This window comes from Anomaloglossus baeobatrachus, chromosome 2, assembly GCF_048569485.1.
Source record: "Anomaloglossus baeobatrachus isolate aAnoBae1 chromosome 2, aAnoBae1.hap1, whole genome shotgun sequence".
In the NCBI taxonomy this organism is placed as follows: Eukaryota; Metazoa; Chordata; class Amphibia; order Anura; family Aromobatidae; genus Anomaloglossus; species Anomaloglossus baeobatrachus.
The window spans coordinates 594084098-594103499 of NC_134354.1; the positions used below are offsets into that span (position 1 = coordinate 594084098).

A 19402-nucleotide genomic window follows, 5' to 3' on the forward strand; every position below is an offset into this window, starting at 1 on the left:
AAATTTTTAAAAAATATTGGCATGTCCTCCAATCGGATCCCTCTATTAAATCATTCTTGCCAGATGTGCCTATGATGACTGCCAGGCGTTGCAGAAACTTGAGAGATATTTTGGTGAAAAGCCATTATGTTGCCCCACAAAAAGAATATATTTTTGGATTACCTGGTCCGGTTCATGGCTGTTTCCCGTGTGGTCGCTGTCTTTCCTGCCCCAATGTCTCTCGCTGCTCAGAGTTTGTGACCAGTGATGGTACAAAAACTTATTCCATTAGGGAACATATCTCATGTGATACCACCAATGTAATATACTACGCCACTTGTGGCTGTGATAAGATCTACATTGGTTTAACATCGAGAGAACTGAGAATAAGGATTAGAGAGCATGTGAGGGACATTGTGGCGGCAAAGACAGCAACCGATATTACAACACTGAAAACTATCCCTCGCCACTTTAGGCAATTTCACTCATGTGATCCGAAGACATTTATGGCAAGAGGGATAGATGTGATCCATTTAGGAATAAGAGGGGGGAATGTTAAAAAATTGTTGGCGCAGAAAGAAATGCGATGGATCATTCTGTTAGATACCATTGCCCCCATTGGACTGAATGAAGCAGTCAATTTTGCACCATTTTTATGAAAATAGGAGGTTAATAAAATCCTCCTTTTCTGAATTCCTATGATTTATGTTATAAGACCTTTTCCCGTGTTAAGAGGATATTTTTTTAATTGTATTTTTAAATGTTTGTCCTTTTTAATTCTTGTGCTATTTGTTTTCTAAAACCATTCTTTCTCAATTCTGACCTATAGGATCTATAGTGTGGCTTAAGACATGGAATGGTATTGAGTATGAAAGGAGGAGACAATAATATGAGAACAAAGGGAAGAATAAGAGTGATATAAAATATGGAAGAAAATATGAAAGTAACACCTGACTACCATCAATTGAAGAGAATCAGAAATCGGTGTATTCTTTCCTATAACAAATCTCTCTTTTACCTTTGTGTTTAACATATGTGTATACTCTATATGAATCTGATGCCTTCATCTCTCCATGCTATGGTTACGAGACATGTTCCTGTTAATTCTTTACTGGTATATGCAGAGTTAACGGTATATACGTATCGGTCTGCAGTACTTCCTTTCATGCTCTGAGGGATCGTGGTGCGCGTGCGCGTCATGGGTACGATTCGTCCCTCCGCCCTGCCCGGCGCATCTATGATGAGGGTAGTGACGTACAGGCGTCCATGGTAACCTGGATTTCCGGGTACCTCCCCTCTATGTATTGCCGGGCTGGGCGGAAGTGGACGTCTCGTCCGTGAGGCGCATGCGCCGATATTGCGATCCTTCTTGACGGACATGTGGGACAACCAATGGGAACATGTTTTTATGTATATATAAGTTCCGGTTTGGGATTTGAGATCGTGAACCCGCCCTGAGGAAGCTGTAAATGTACTATGCGAAACGTACGTCGGTTGGGTCCTTCTGAACTGTGAGACGCAGGTGCAAAGCTCAATCATAATGGGTAAGTGTTTGGCATAAGGCTCTGGATATTTTCCTTTATGTTTAGCTCACTACTTGAGCAGGTATGGCCAAAAAAAACCCTATACCTTTGATAGATATATGAGCTTGCCCTGTAGTCTCACTTTTCATGGGTGTTCTTTCCCCCTTCTTTTCAGCACTAACTTTTAACTGTATGTTTCATCTTTTAAATGTGATGTAAATTAACTTCAATAAAAACTTTTGTATTTTGCTTATAAACACTCCGGTTCTGTCTGATTTTCTAATGCTATCATGGAGTGGCAATTCTATGTGAAGAGAGCATAAAAATGGAGATGTGCATTTTGTTCAAGTATTTAACATATCTGTTGTTTTCTGTGTTATTCACAGCACATTCTCATAATACCATGAATTTCAAAGCCCGCGAGGAGGCGTGGCTATGTCAAATTAATGATATGCTGAAGGGGGATTCCACTTTGGTTTTAGACACTTCTGGCACGGGGGCCAAGGAATATTTTAACAAAATGAAGGAATTGTTGAGAAAAAAGACGAGGACATGGTGGAATTGTACTTTTCTTCAGCGCTATGTGGAAATGGGGCTAATCCCCCGAGGACTTAGAGTCCAGGTATTCCCTTCCTTTGTGGTGGACAATGAAGTATTTAAAAATAGATGGGAGAATGCCGCCACTACCTGCTCGAGACAATTTCTTGAGCTTCTGATAGATCTTGATAAGGAATCCCTTAAAACCCTAGAGGTGGAAATTATTGAACTCTATAACAATATGGAAAAAAACTTGACACCAGCTGCTTTGAAAAAGTGCAATGAGGATCTTGATACTGAGGTTGATATCTGGGGTAAAGAAATACAGGGGAGGAAGATCCAAAAATTACAGAGAGATCTGGAAGATAAACAGAGTAATAAAATGTATAGATGGCGTAATAAGAAGGAGAGATCACACCCCTATTATAGACCTGGATTCAATCGATCCAGATCCGGATCAATGACTTCGTGTACTTCAGGGGAGGAAACTGCAACTGGTGGAAATGGATCCATGCCCATGAGGGGTAATCATGAAACAGGGAGAATTAATTGGAATAATCGATTGCGGCCATCTAAAAATAAGAACCAGGCTCAAACCAAGAATAAAACTGGTGGGGAGCTGCAGGTAATCAATCTTTCTAAACATCATTTGTCCACCGCCCAGATTCAGGTTTTGAACAAGGGCTTAACATTCTCTCCTAGTAATGCATTTAACTTTTTTTCAGCATTAAAAGATGTCCACCTCTTTTCACGCAAGCTCATTCTTAAGAAGCTACATACCAGAACCTCTGCCTCTTCGGCCGAGGATGAGACGGAGCGGCGAGCACTCCAGGATCTTGAAGATCTATTAGATGAACAATCTACCGATCTGCCAGGTGGGTTTCCTTCTAAGATAATGCCTAAATCCACGACTTTCCCCCCCTTATCTCTGTGCCCGGCGGTGGAGGTGTTCACTAAGCTTGTCACTGACGAGCTGCGTGGGATTTCCACACGCCGGGCACATGACAATCTTACGGTGGTCCAAAGAAAGGCTCTTGTCGAATTACAAAATATGAAGGACGTGGTCTTTAAGGCCGCCGATAAGGGCGGGAATGTTGTGGTATGGCCGATTGAAATGTATGAGAGGGAGGCCCACAGGCAGTTACGGGATAAAGTTACATATACGAAACTGGACTCCTCCCCGCTGGTCTCATTCTCGGCTGAATTATATCTCATCCTTAATGATGCTTATGAACAAGGGGTCATAACCAAGAGGGTCTTTGATGGACTGGTTGTTAGATACCCCAAGATTCCAACATTGTATCTACTGCCTAAGGTCCACAAGGATCCCGTCAATCCACCTGGAAGACCTATTGTGTCAGGGATGGAGGGGCTGTGCAGTCCAATCTGCCAGTTTATCGAATACTATTTGAGACCATTAGTCGAGACCCTTCCGTCCTATGTACGTGACACGACTGAGGTATTGAAGAGAATTGACGGGATCCATGTGGACTCTGAGACCCTTTTGGTGGTGGCTGATGTCGAATCACTATATACGTGTATTCGGCATGATGATGGTTTGAGGGCAGTCCGATTCTTTTTGAGTGTCAGCAACTGGGATAGTCGTGTCTGCGAGTTGGTCCTCGAGCTTCTTGAATATGTGCTGACCCACAACCTGTTTGTCTTTAAAGACAGATATTATCTACAGAGGCGGGGGACCGCCATGGGCGCGGCCTGTGCGCCTTCGTACGCGGGCCTCTTTCTTGGGTACTGGGAGAGAGGCTTGTTCGAAGGCGGGGGCGCATGGGCCGCCCCCTTGACACAGCTGTGGGTCAGATACATTGATGACCTCTTCATAATATGGCATGGTACACCATCTGAGCTTGAGAGGTTCGGGGACCAGCTTAATGACAACATATATAACATCAAATTGACTTTTTGCCATAGTGCAAGTGAAATTGATTTTCTAGATATTAGAATTTCTGTGGATGGGGCGATGGCTCTACAGACGGATGTTTTCAGGAAGCCGACGTCTGTGAACTCATTGCTCCATGCCACCTCAGCACATACCAACTCAACTATTTCGGCTATCCCGGTTGGACAGTACCTTAGGATCAAGCGGATCTGTTCCCGGGAAGATTCTTTTCATGACCAAGCAAATGATCTAAGGATGAGATTTAAGGCAAGGGGCTATAGTGATCGCTGTGTTAAGAGGGCATACCAACGAGCAAACAAAGCTCCCCGTGATGAGTTATTGCGTGAGGGAGGTGGACGAACTAAAAGGGCAGTGCAGAATGAATCTCAAAACATCAGATTCATTTCAACATTTAATGAGAAGTGGAGTGACATGAAACAAATTTTTAAAAAATATTGGCATGTCCTCCAATCGGATCCCTCTATTAAATCATTCTTGCCAGATGTGCCTATGATGACTGCCAGGCGTTGCAGAAACTTGAGAGATATTTTGGTGAAAAGCCATTATGTTGCCCCACAAAAAGAATATATTTTTGGATTACCTGGTCCGGTTCATGGCTGTTTCCCGTGTGGTCGCTGTCTTTCCTGCCCCAATGTCTCTCGCTGCTCAGAGTTTGTGACCAGTGATGGTACAAAAACTTATTCCATTAGGGAACATATCTCATGTGATACCACCAATGTAATATACTACGCCACTTGTGGCTGTGATAAGATCTACATTGGTTTAACATCGAGAGAACTGAGAATAAGGATTAGAGAGCATGTGAGGGACATTGTGGCGGCAAAGACAGCAACCGATATTACAACACTGAAAACTATCCCTCGCCACTTTAGGCAATTTCACTCATGTGATCCGAAGACATTTATGGCAAGAGGGATAGATGTGATCCATTTAGGAATAAGAGGGGGGAATGTTAAAAAATTGTTGGCGCAGAAAGAAATGCGATGGATCATTCTGTTAGATACCATTGCCCCCATTGGACTGAATGAAGCAGTCAATTTTGCACCATTTTTATGAAAATAGGAGGTTAATAAAATCCTCCTTTTCTGAATTCCTATGATTTATGTTATAAGACCTTTTCCCGTGTTAAGAGGATATTTTTTTAATTGTATTTTTAAATGTTTGTCCTTTTTAATTCTTGTGCTATTTGTTTTCTAAAACCATTCTTTCTCAATTCTGACCTATAGGATCTATAGTGTGGCTTAAGACATGGAATGGTATTGAGTATGAAAGGAGGAGACAATAATATGAGAACAAAGGGAAGAATAAGAGTGATATAAAATATGGAAGAAAATATGAAAGTAACACCTGACTACCATCAATTGAAGAGAATCAGAAATCGGTGTATTCTTTCCTATAACAAATCTCTCTTTTACCTTTGTGTTTAACATATGTGTATACTCTATATGAATCTGATGCCTTCATCTCTCCATGCTATGGTTACGAGACATGTTCCTGTTAATTCTTTACTGGTATATGCAGAGTTAACGGTATATACGTATCGGTCTGCAGTACTTCCTTTCATGCTCTGAGGGATCGTGGTGCGCGTGCGCGTCATGGGTACGATTCGTCCCTCCGCCCTGCCCGGCGCATCTATGATGAGGGTAGTGACGTACAGGCGTCCATGGTAACCTGGATTTCCGGGTACCTCCCCTCTATGTATTGCCGGGCTGGGCGGAAGTGGACGTCTCGTCCGTGAGGCGCATGCGCCGATATTGCGATCCTTCTTGACGGACATGTGGGACAACCAATGGGAACATGTTTTTATGTATATATAAGTTCCGGTTTGGGATTTGAGATCGTGAACCCGCCCTGAGGAAGCTGTAAATGTACTATGCGAAACGTACGTCGGTTGGGTCCTTCTGAACTGTGAGACGCAGGTGCAAAGCTCAATCATAATGGGTAAGTGTTTGGCATAAGGCTCTGGATATTTTCCTTTATGTTTAGCTCACTACTTGAGCAGGTATGGCCAAAAAAAACCCTATACCTTTGATAGATATATGAGCTTGCCCTGTAGTCTCACTTTTCATGGGTGTTCTTTCCCCCTTCTTTTCAGCACTAACTTTTAACTGTATGTTTCATCTTTTAAATGTGATGTAAATTAACTTCAATAAAAACTTTTGTATTTTGCTTATAAACACTCCGGTTACAAGAGATTGTAGACACTTGCTAATTAGTGGACACACCTTGATTTAACATGTCCTTTTTGTCATATTATTTTTAGGGGTACGGTCATCTTTGTCCAAGGCTATTTCAAGAGTTTTATTTTATTTTTTTTTTAATTCTGTGGAAGCATGGTTGAAAAGCAATGTCTGACTTTCATCATAGATTTTTTTATTTATTATTTTTGTCAGATTTAAGTTATTTTTGTGACCATTGTGGGTTTTTCTTAATTTAAACGAGGGGTACCAACAATTTTCACAACGTGTGTTTCACACAGGAGTGTTCAGCTGAACAACCACTTCTGTGTATGGGAGAGTTAACCGAACGGTCAGCCCACAGCAATATCATGTGTATAGTGGCCTTTAGTGTGCAGATACACTGTAGATCACAGGTATCTCCCAATTCTTTCCGCATAAGTGAGAATCAGATATCAGACTGATAAGGCAGTGGCAGGAGAAACAAAGGGACAAGCCTTGCAATTCAACATGCCCAATCCTTTTCTCTGGAACATCATCTGTGGCTGCAATTTTAAGGCCACGTCTCTCTAAGCAACATCGCTAGCAACATCGCTGCTGAGGCACGACTTTTGTGACGCAACAGCGATGTTGCTAGCGATGTTGCTGTGTGTGACATCCAGCAACAACCTGGCCCCTGCTGTGCGGTCGCTGGTTGTTGCTGAATGTCCTGGACCATTTTTTAGTTGTTGCTCTCCCGCTGTGAAGCACACATCGCTGTGTGTGACAGCGAGAGAGCAACAACTGAATGTGCAGTGAGCAGGGAGCCGGCTTCTTCGGACGCTGGTAACAAAGGTAAATATCGGGTAACCAAGAAGCCCTTTCCTTAATTACCCTGTATTTACCTTCGTTACCAGCGTCTTCAGCTCTCACGCGGCCAGTGCCGACTCCCTGCTCCCTGCACACATAGCCAGACTACACATCGGATTATTAACCCGATGTGTACTCTAGCTAGGAGTGCAGGGAGCCAGCGCTAAGCAGTGTGCGCTGGTAACCAAGGTAAATATCGGGTTGGTTACCCGATATTTACCTTAGTTACCAAGCGCAACATCGCTTCCACGCGTCGCTGCTGGCTGGGGGCTGGTCACTGGTTGCTGGTGAGATCTGCCTGTTTGACAGCTCACCAGCAACCCGTGTAGCGATGCTCCAGCGATCCCTGCCAGGTAAGGTTGCTGGTGGGATCGCTGGAGCGTCGCTTAGTGTGACGGTACCTTTATTCTAGTCAAGGGAATAGGACTGAGCAGTATTACCATATTTGTATGTCCTTCTGTAAATAATAATGGGCCCACAGTGTTGCTGCATTGTGCTGATCAGTGTTTGGACTTACAAGGATTAAACATTAATGGCCCAAGAATTGGACATTAAGGGTAAGGTCCTACAAGGCTACTTTAAAAGGAAATGTATAGTCACAAAATGACCTATTGCTTAAATAATGTTTTTTTTTTAATTGAACCTATTTTTTTTTTTTTTTTTTTTTAAACTACTGGTAATGTTTTTGTTCTTATCAAAAACTATATTAAAAATCAATGTTGGTAATCTTGCAATTTTCACACTGGCCTCTTAAAATATGTTAGACTCTTACTTTTTCTCCTTTCCTTACAGGCAGGATTATAATGAATGTTTTTGTACTGATGTTAATGCCTGGGGAGGTGTGGAACTAAATCAGAAGAGTGTTGGTGACATTTCCACACTGTGGATCGGCATTAAGCGACCTCACCGTTTCTTTACGTGGTTTGCTTTGTAGCGGAGTTGCTCTGCTCCCTGAATGCTTCCACTTTTCAATAATAATCACTTCACGTTGAATGTGGAATATGTAAAGGGGTTGTCCATTACTTTTACATTTATTACCTATCCTTAGGATAGGTCATCAATGTCTGATAAACCGGGGTCCAACACCTGGCAACGCCACCGATCAGCTCAGGTCTAGAGCTTCCCAGTCTTCCGATATCGGCAGAGGCTGGGTACTGCATATCCGCCTCCTATTGATTTGAATGGGAGGCTGATGTGTTGTACCCAATCAAGGCCACAATCAGCTGAGGGGGCAGCTCCAGAACAGAGCATTTCTGGCTGTCTGCACCGAAGACAGCTGATCAGCGTGGTTGCCAGGTATAAGACCCTGGCCGATCAGACCTTGATGACATATATTAAGTATAGGCCATCAATGTAAAAGGAGGGGAAAGAAATTTCCAGAACTGACTTGTTACAACGGTAGCACCCTACTGAGGTACCATGGTTAAATTCAGTGACCTTTTGAGAATGAGTCACGCTTTCACAAATGTTAGTTAAGGCAGATGGCTTGGCTGAGGACTGGATTTTATACACCTGTGGCAATGGGACCGAATAAAACCCTGAAATTAACAATTAAGACAAAAGTCCCAATACTTAGGTCTATAGAGAGTATATCACACGGAAGTGTACAAAGTCTGGACACTACAAATAGTGATCCACAGCAGTGTATACAAGTGCACATATTCGCTAATAGTGACAATAGAGTTGGGCATCACTTATAGTGCTAAAGGGCAACAATATATTGTAGTCCTCCACGGACATGTACGATGTGGTCTAGTTACACTTTTCCATGCTATATTTTATATCTTAAATTATTAAAAAATAATCTTCCAAAACTACTAGTTTCTCATACCTTACAGCATTGTATGAAGTTAGTAAATGTAAGTCTGATTAATGGCAATGTAACATCTATCTTCGCTATTATAATACGTGGCATATGTGAACACATAGATTGGCTACCTTATGTCAATGGCACAATCAGTTGTGTGCGTGCAGACCATACACAGATGCACAGAACACACAAAACAAAAAACAACTTTTCTGAACTTATCCTTCAGGTTTGTACAGTCAACGGTATTTTTGGTTTGAGATCTGTCAGTCAAAACAGCGGATCACACTCAGATCTATGTTATTCAATGAGGCAGTGCAGTGTTATTCAATAGGGGAAAAAAAAAATTGTAGCATACATGATTTGCCTGAGGACATTCAAGTATGGTCCCATTTTCATGGACTGACAGGATAGAGAAAAGATTTTTTTTATTCTCCACCTCCGAGAAAAATGGATGCCATTTGGCTAAGAATCTGATAAGTATAATTAGATTGCTTTTCTCGGAGGGAGAAAATACAGTAGTGTAAACCCGACCTCAAAAAAAGTTTAGCACTTGGGGATTCAGAAGCATGGACTGAGCAGGCTGTCGTGATGTCTAGTTAAGGGTTTAATATAATATCTCAATGAAGTGGATCTTTGTAGAAGAGATCTAAGGAAGCACTGTGCAACATGTTATTATATTACATTTATGTACATCCAAGTATAATAAGGCTTCCTAAAATAAAAAAATAATGCATCTTACAGGTCCGATTCATCAGAGATTTTATTCCAGAATTATAGAAAGAAAAGCTTTTGGCACAATGTGAGTATCATGCGAGTGACAATGGAAAGTACGGCGTACTACACAACAAAATAAGAGGTACATCAGGGACAGTATAACAACGGTGGGCCCTAGCGCTAGTGAGTGGGAAGATGGCACACCTCTTTCACTGACCTGCAGCTGTGGCCTACACTCCTAGCCAATCCCTATACAGGTTCTGCACCTGTCCCTGAACAGGATACCTGAAACCCTGGCAGACCAATTGCCCTGGCTAGTGAGCTGGCAGGTGAGAGACATTAGCCCCACCTCTGCACTAATAAAACACCGGGGGAAGGAAAGACAGACAAGGGTAACACACCAACAGACAGCTGCAGTCAGCAACAGGACTGCAGCCTAAACAGCAACTTACAGAGAGGGCTCCACAAGCTCCTTCCACCACCTGGCCAAACATCCAAATGAATAAGCATAACCAGCACCCTCTACAGGAAGCAGAGGGTATATATAGGGACTGGCAGTGGTCCAAACCAGAACTGCCTGAGAAGGTACGGGAATGCTTACTTGCAAGGAATTATGACTTTAACCCTCTCCTCCTCAAAGGATAGGGAATACATATAAAGTGCAGCGTCTCAAAAGGGAAAGTGACTCAGAACCTATCCCTAGTCTATTACTACAGAGAGACGATTGTGACAGTGAGGCTGCACTAAAATTGAGACTTATGGCATTCTCATGCTATTTTGCCCAGTTTCAAACGTGTCTCTTTAAAAAGGTGCCATACAAGAAGCATCTCATGATGGATAAAACCCATGAGCTCTCTCAAGACCTTTGCAACCTTATTGTTATAAAGCATAGTGATAGCATTGGATACATAAGAATTTGCAAATTACTGAAGGCTGCAGTATGTAATGTTGGGACAATAATATGGAAGTGGATAAGGCCCCAAACTGTTGAGAGCTACACAAAGATCTGGGATCAGAAGGAAACAATTGTTTCAAAGAAAACAATTAGTACTGTAATGCACTCAATCGCCATGGCTTGTATGTACGCTATCCACGCAAAATTCCAATGATGAACAGGAAGCATGTTCTAGAGCATTTATGCTCAACAACGTTTAGACAAGCCTGTGAAATACTGGGAGAATATAGTTTAGTAAGATCAAACCAAAATTTAACACTTTATATACAATAATACACACCATTGGAGGCCAAAAGACACTCCATGTCATCCCAAGAACACCATACCAACAGTCAAGTTTAAAGTTGACAACATCATGGTGGATGTTTTTGAGCATATGACACTGGCAAACTTCATATAATTTAAGAAAGGATGAATGGACAAATGTACAAAGACATTCTTGATAAAAATCTGCTGCAATCTACTAGTATGATGAAGATAAAAAGAGGGTGGATATTTCAGCAAGACAATGATCCCAAACACACAGCCAAGGAAACTCTCAACTGGCTTCAGAGAATAAAAATAAAGCTGCTAGAATGGCCCAGCCAATCACCTGACCTGACTCCAATAGAAAATTTATGGAAGGAACTAAAGCTCAGAGTTCATAGAAGGAGCCTATGATTGGATTGGTGTGAAAAAATTGGTCAAAATCACACCTGAGCAATACATGAGACTACTTTCTCTATACAAGAGGCGTCTTGTGTCTGTCATCACCAAGGCATTTGTACTAAGTATTAAAAACATTTCAGTAAGCGTGTTCAATACATTTTCTGTGTCATTTCTAGTTATTAAGCGGGCTTTACACGCTACAATATATCTTACGATGTGTCGGCGGGGTCACGTCGTAAGTGACGCACATCCGGCATCGTAAGTTATATTGGAGCATGTGACAGCTACGTGCGATTGAACGTTAAAACGTTCATCGCATGCACGTCGTTCAATTGCTAAAAATCGACCGTGAGGTTGTTCAATGTTCCAGAGGTACCACACAGCGCAGTGTGAGACACCCCGAGAACGATGAACAGATCTTACCTGCGTCCCGTGGCTTCCGCCGGCAATGCGGAAGGAAGGAGGTGGGCGGGATGTTTATGTCCCGCTCATCTCCGCCCCTCCGCTTCTATTGGCCGGCTGCCACGTGACGTCGATGTGACACCGAACGTCCCTTCCACTCCAGGAAGTGGATGTTCGCCACCCACATCAAGGTCGTATGGACGGGTAAGTACGTGTGACGGGAAATAATCGTTTGTGCAACACGTTCAACAAATTGAACGTGCCGCACATACGATGGTGGCGGTTACGATCGCATACGATATCGTATGCTTAATCGTAACGTGTAAAGCAGGCTTTACACATCATTAAATTTATGGACATATATGGTTTTATTTATATGCCTCTATGGATTGGATGGGTGGTCACGTTTAGAAATATATTTACTTAGAAAATTGGTGCGGTGTTCAATACTTATTTCACCTGCTGTATCATTGTGTATTATATAATGATAGTACATCTTTAGATGTCTGTAAGAAGGTATCTGCAAAGCACGTTGTGAGTCTCCATGTGACAGCTTCTTTGCAACTGACTCCACAAAACCTTTGGAAAACAAACACATTCACCACCATTATATAGGTGTACAAAGCAAGCAAAGAAAAAAGGCTTAAATCTAAACCATTATGTCAAGAATTGAGAGTTAAGCACAATATGTATCTTCACTTCATTTGCTTTGAAAAGCTTAATAATGAATGCTAATGACAGGAGGTGAAATGTCAGGACAAGAAATGTACAACCAGAAAATCTTGTTTCTTTCTTTCAAGATGAGCCTTGAGTGAAATAAAAATATTACGCTGATACTTTTCAAGTTTCATCAAGTCTCTGTAATGTTGAAAGTAAAGTGATTAAGTCCAACCTGTCCTCAACTTCCTATAAAAAAACGGAGGAAACAAAGAAATGTACACCAGTAATAGAAAGTTAAAAACTAAAAACTTGCAATAAAATGTAAATTAAATAAAAACACAATAGATTTCCTTTCTAAAGATAACTTAAGAAACATTGCTGATATAAGAGTTATAACGAATGTTAACAATTCAAGTAAAGAACCTCAATTTCTAAGCAAAAATGGTAAAAAGTTACTGCATCTTTATGGAAACCACAGATGTTTTGTCCTACGGACTCAGGAGGAGAAGGACCATCCAGCTTGTTATTAGTGCACAGCTCAAAGGCCGGCATTGCTGATGGTATGGGGTTACATTAGTGGCTATGACATGAGCAGCTTACACATCTTGAAAGGCCCCATCAGTGCTGAGCATTACATAGAGGTCTTAGAACATATGCTACAATCCAGACAACTTCTATTTCAGGGAAGGCCATGCATATTTCAGTAAAACAATGCTAAACCACACACTACATCCATCATAACAGCATGGCTTTACAGAAGAGTTCAGGTGATGAATAAAGATGAGCAAACCTGAACTTTAAAGTTCGGCGTTCGTACCGAACACAGACTTTACAATAGAACAGCGTCCGAATTCTGAGTTTGGATGCTTTACGCATGCAAACCACTCGAGCCAGCATCGCTGTGCTCAGGTATGCTCGGTAATCAACCCAGTATTAGCTGCTTGCATTGTCTGCATGGCTCTCACTGGGGGGTAAAATCAGCGTTATTGGATCTAATGTGTAAAAAAAACCCAAAAAAAAACACTCACTGGTGCGAGCAAGGCGACCTACAAACATGGCTCAGTTACACCAGTCCGGTCAGGAGGAATGGGCCCAAATTCCCACCAACTATTGTGAGAAGCTTGTGGAACGATATCCAAAACATTTGACCCAAGTCATACAGTTTAAGGGAAATGATACCAAATACTAATTAACCCCTTAAGGACGAAGCCAGTTTTGTCCTTAATGCCCAGGCCATTTTTTGCAATTCTGACCAGTGTCCCTTTATGAGGTTATAACTCTGGAATGCTTCAACGGATCCCAATGATTCTGACATTGTTTTTTCGTGACATATTGGACTTCATGATAGTTATAAATTTAGAACGATAATTTTTGCTTTTATTGTGAAAAAAAATCGGAAATTTGATGAAAATTTTGCAATTTTCAAACTTTTAATTTTTATGCCCTTAACCCAGAGAGTTATGTCACACAAAATACTTAATAAATAACATTTCCCACATGTCTACTTTACATTGGCACAATTTCTGAAACAAAATTTTTTGTGCTTAGGAAGTTAAAGTTCATCTGCAATTTCCCATTTTTTCAACAAAATTCACAAAACCATTTTTTTAGGGACCACATCACATTTGAAGTGACTTTGAGAGGCCTAAGTGGCAGAAAATACCTAAAAGTGACACCATTCTCAAAACAGCACCCCTCAAAGTACTCAAAACCATATCCAAGAAGTTTATTAACCCTTCAGGTGCTTCACAGGAACTAAAGCAAGGTGGAATGAAAAAAAGCAAAAAATAAAATTTTTACCTAAAATGTTGCTCTACCCCACATTTATTCACTTTTAGAAGAAATAACACAACAAAATGAACCCCAAAACTTGTTACCCACTTTCTTATGAAAGCGCCGTTACCCCACATGTGGTCAGAAACCTTTGTTTGGACAAATGGGAGGGCTCGGAACAGAAGGAGCAATATTTGAATTTTGGAAAGCAAATTTGGCTGAAATAGATTGCAGGCACCATGTTGCATTTACATGTCCGCTAAGGTACCTAAACAGCAGAAACCCCTCACAAGTGACACCATTTTGGAAACTAGACCCCTCAAGGCTTCTATCTAGGGGTATAGTGAGCATTTTGGACCCACAGGTACTTCACAGATTTTGATAACGTTACATTGTCACTTTGAAAATTTTCATTTTTTTCTCAAAAATGTTGCTTTAGCATCAATTTTTTCACTTTTTCAAGAGGGAATTCCAAAAATTTGACCCCAATGTTTGTTACCCACTTTTTTATGAGCACGGGGATACCTCACTTGTGGTCTGAAACCTTTGTTTGGAGAAATGGAAGGGCTTGGAACGAAAGGAGCAATATTTGAATTTTGGAAAGGAAATTTTGCTGAAAAAGATTGCGGGCACCATGTCGCATTTGGAGGACCCCTAAGGTACGTAAACAGCAAAAAAGCACCACAAGTGACCCCATATTGGAAACTGGGCCCCTCAAGGAATTTATCTAGATGTTTGGTGAGCACCCTAAACCTCCAGGTGCTTTACAGAAGTTTATAATGTTGAGCGATGAAAATAAAAAAATAAAATTTTACCACAAAATTGTTACTTCAACCAGGTAGCTTTTTTTTCACAAGGGTAACAGGAAAAACATCACCATGAAATTTATTGCGCAATTTCTCCTGAGCTTGGTGATATCTTGTACATGGTGGAAATCAACTGTTTGGGCACACTGCAGGGCTCGGAAGAGAAGGAGTGCAATTTGACTGCAAAATTGGCTGGAATCAATAGCGGACGCCATGTTGCATTAGGAGAGCCCCTGAGGTACCTTAACAGTGGAGGTATCCCACAAGTGACCCCATTCTGGAAAATAGACCCCTCAAGGAATTTATCTAGATGTTTGGTGAGTACCCTGAACCTCCAGGTGCTTCACAGAAGTTTATAATGTTGAGCTGTGAAAATAAAAAAAAAATATATTTTTACCACAAAATTGTTACTTCAACCAGATAGCTTTTTTTTAACAAGAGTACACGGAAAAATATCAGCATAAAATTTATTGTGCAATTTCTCCTGAGTATGCTGATACCTTATGTGTGGTGGAAATCAACTGTTTGGGTGCACAGCAGGGCTTGGAAGGGAAAAAGTGCCATTTGACTGAACAATTGGCTGGAATAATTAGCGGACGCTATGTCGCATTTGGAAAGCCCCTAAAGTGCCTAAACAGTGGAGGTCCCCCACAAGTGACCCCATTCTGGAAACAAGACACCTCAAGGCTTTTATCTAGGTGTATATTGAGCATTTTGAATCCACGAATACTTCACAGAATTTGATAAGCTTAGGTTGCTATATTGAAATTTTCATTTTTTTCTCAAAAATGTTGATTTAGCGACATATTTCTCACTTTTTCAAGAGGCAACAACAAAACGTGTACCCCACAAGTTGTTATCTAATTTCTTGTGAGTGCAGGGATACCCCACATGTGGCCAAAAACCTTTGTTTGGATAAATGGGAGGGCTTGGAATGGAAGGAGCACCATTTGAATTTTGGAGAAGTTGAAGTAAATTGCGCGCACCATGTCACATTAGCATGGTCCCTTGGGTACCTATACATCAGAAACCCCCCACAAGTGACCTCATTTTGGAAACTGGACCCCTCAAGGATTTTATTCAGGAGTATAGTAAGCATTTTGAATCCACAGGTACTTCACAAAAATGTTGCTGTAGCAACAAATTTCTCACTTTTAGGCTATGTGGCCATGATCCAGCGACACGGCATCTAGTACACAGTGTCAGCCTTCCTGCAGAGATGTGAGTGTTGTCCACGGGAGAACGCAGCTGCCCATGCCCACGATTTGGGTTCAGGCTGCGGTGGACTTTAGTTCTATTCTACCTGCAGAGAGCACTCTTGTCTCCGCAGCATAAATTGACATGCTGAGGTTCGGGAAGCTGCGCCACAGGTCAGTGTATGCTGCGGAGAAAAGAAACACAGTGGGCATGGGATTTCTAAAAATCCTTCCACTGTGCTTCGACTGCACAACGCAGCGCTATGGATGCAGGGAAAACACTGCGCCCAAAACGCTTCAAACCCTGATTGTGGGCACATAGCCTAAAATGCTACAGTGGATGATTGGATAGATGTCAAACATATATAACATCCCACCCCCCTGCATATTCTAAGCTGGCGCCCTTTAGTGCCTTTCATGTGGCACTAAAGGATGCCTAGCCTTGTATTTAGCCCAAAAAAAAACTAAAATAAATGACGTGGGGTCCCCCCTATTTTTGATAGCCAGCTATGGTAAAGCAGACAGCTGTAGCCTGCAAACCACAGCTGACAGCTTCATCTTGTCTGGTGATTAATTTGGAGGGCTCCCCAAGCTGTTTTTTTTTTTTAATTATTTATAAATAAATTATTAAAAAAAAAAACAACAAACGTGGGGTCCCCCCAAATTAGATCACCAGCCAAGGTGAAGCTGACAGCTGGGGTCTGGTATTCTCAGGATGGGAAGAGCCATGGTTATTGGACTCTTCCCAGCCTAAAAATAGCAGGCCGCATCCGCCCCAGAAGTGGCGCATCCATTAGATGCGCCAATCCTGGTGCTTCGCCCCAACTCATCCCGTTGCCCTGATGCGGTGGCAAACGGGGTAATAAATGGGGTTGATACCAGATGTGTAATGTCACCTGGCATCAAGCCCAGCAATTATTTATGTCACGGCGTCTATCAGATACCCGACATAACTAATTGACAGTAATAAAAAAAAAAAACAAAAAAAAAAATTTATTTGAAAAAACACTCCCCAAAAATATTCCCTGATTCACCAATTCATTGAAAAGAAAAAAAAAATCCGCTGTAATCCATTTGGACATCCCACGTCGACTCTGGACCTTCTAGAATATGAGGGGCACGTTCAGGGAACGTACCCCCAATTTTCCAGGAGTGCAGACCCTCCATTTGAGGAGAGTGGGTGCAAAGAATCTGCACTCACGCTGCCCGGGTCACAGCTGCAGTGAGCGAGCAGCAGCAGCTAGCGTCTCTGAACACAGGAAGCTGAGCGGTCAGCTGCTGTGCACATGTGACCGCCGTCTGCTGTGAAGGAGGAGGGGGCCGCGGGGGATCAGCGCTCCGACAGGTACGGGGGACACCGGGGAACACCGGGGTGGGGATAGGGGGTGACTTGGCAGGGCCTGGGGAGCAGGTTTCTGTCGTATGTGTTATGGCACATACGACAGAAACCATAGGAACAGTGTGAATGCGGCCGGCGCGCTGCTGTGCTCGCCGGTGCGCGCAGCCATCTTGGATTTTCGGGAGGGGGTTGGGGGTCGGAGGGGGCACTTTGGGGACACCGGGGGACCGGAGGGAACCGGGAAAGAGATTTATCTCCCATCTGACATGTTTGATCATGCCAGATAGGAGATAAATCATTTTTTACCGGCGATGTCATTTACTATAACTTGATGATCGGTATACGGTGTATACCGGTCATCACGTGACTGGGGACCGGAAAAACCGGCCCGAATCATGATCTCCAGGGTCTCAGCTACCCCCGGTAGCTGAAACCCCAGAGATTTTCTGACGCTGGGGGGCGCTATACACTTATTTCTGCCCGCCGTTTTAAAACGGCAGAAAGGAATAAGGACCCTTTTTTGGTGCCGTTTTAAAACGTAACGCGGTCGTAATGGGGTTAAATGCATGTAAACTCCTGACTTTGCAGAAAATAATAAAAATGACTTAAAACATTCTCTCTCTCATTATTCTGGCATTTGGCAAATATATAATAATTTTTGTTCCTAATTTACCTAAAATGAGAAAAGTTGATTCTGATTTCATGTCACATAGTGAGAAAATCATGCAGATGGGTATTTTTAGATACTGTGTTTTTCCAAAAATAAGACCTCCCCAAAAAATAAGCCCTAGCAGGGATTTTCAGCATTTTCGGAACAAGACTTAAATATAAGCTCTCCCCCAAAAATAAGCCCTAGTCACGGTTCAATAATGAAGTGTCCGTGCAGCTAAAAAAGTTAAAGATACTACAGGACACTTCATTATACACATCGGACACCCCGCAATCACACTCACCAGACGCCGAGCGGAGGATCTGCAGTGATCGCACCCCCACATACATCCGATCTCACACACAAATATCGGATCACACAAACAATATGTATTGCTTATTTTAAACATTTTTAAAAACTAAAAAACTGAAAATTGGGGCTTTCAATATTATTCAGCCCTTTTAAGTTAATACTTTGTAGCGCCACCTTTTGCTGCGATTACAGCTGCAAGACACTTGGGGTATGTGTCTATCAGTTTTTCATATCAAGAGACTGAAATTCTTGCCCATTCTTCCTTTGCAAATAACTCGATCTGAGTGAGGTTGCATGGAGAGTGTTTGTGAACAGCAGTTTTCAGCCCTTTCCACAGATTCACGATTGGATTCAGATCTGGACTTTGACTTGGCCATTCTAACACCTGGATACGATTATTTGTGAACCATTCCATTGTAGATTTTGCTTTCTGTTTTGGATCACTGTCTTGTTGAAAGACAAATCTCCATCCCAGTCTCAGGTCTTTTGCAGACTCCAACAGGTTTTCTTCAAGAATTGTCCTGTATTTGGCTCCATCCATCTTCCCATCAATTTTAACAATCTTCCCTGTCCCTGCTGAAGCAAAGCAGGCGCAAACCATGATGTTGCCACCTCCATGTTTGACAGTGGGGATGGTGTGTGTTGCTCTTGCGCCAAACATATCGTTTGGCACTGTGCCCAAATAGTTCGATTTTGGTTTCATCTGACCAGAGCACCTTCTTCCACATGTTTGGTGCGTCTCCCGGGTGGCTTGTGGCAAACGTTAAACAACACTTTTTATGGATATCTTTGAGAAATGGCTTTCTTCTTGCCACTCTTCCAAAAAGGTCAGATTTGTGCAGTGTATGACTGATTGTTGTCCTATGGACAGACTCTCCCACCTCAGTTGTATATCTTTGCAGTTCATTCAGAGTGATCATGGGCCTCTTGGCTGCATCTCTGATCAGTCTTCTCCTTGTTTGAGATGAAATTTTTGAGGGACGGCTGGGTTTTTGTAATTTGCAGTGGTATGATACTCCTTCCATTTCAATATGATCACTTACACAGTGCTTCTTGGGATGTTTAAAGTTTTGGAAATCTTTTTGCAACCAAATCAGAGTTTAAACTTCACAACAGTATCACAGACCTGCCTGTTGTGTTCCTTGGTCTTCATGATGC

General features: G+C 42.1%; 2 protein-coding genes across 3 annotated transcripts in view; one reads left to right on the top strand and one right to left on the bottom strand.

The window, feature by feature from the left end:
* Nucleotides 1-19402, bottom strand: part of PIBF1 (progesterone immunomodulatory binding factor 1) — a 344403-nt gene that overhangs the window by 139965 nt on the left and 185036 nt on the right. The window lies entirely within an intron of this gene.
* On the top strand, nucleotides 1778-5239 carry LOC142292418 (uncharacterized). Its single transcript, XM_075337764.1, has 2 exons — nucleotides 1778-2914; nucleotides 5181-5239. The coding sequence occupies exons 1-2, from the start codon at nucleotides 1828-1830 to the stop codon at nucleotides 5237-5239; spliced, it is 1146 nt and encodes a 381-aa protein (XP_075193879.1). The 5' UTR covers nucleotides 1778-1827.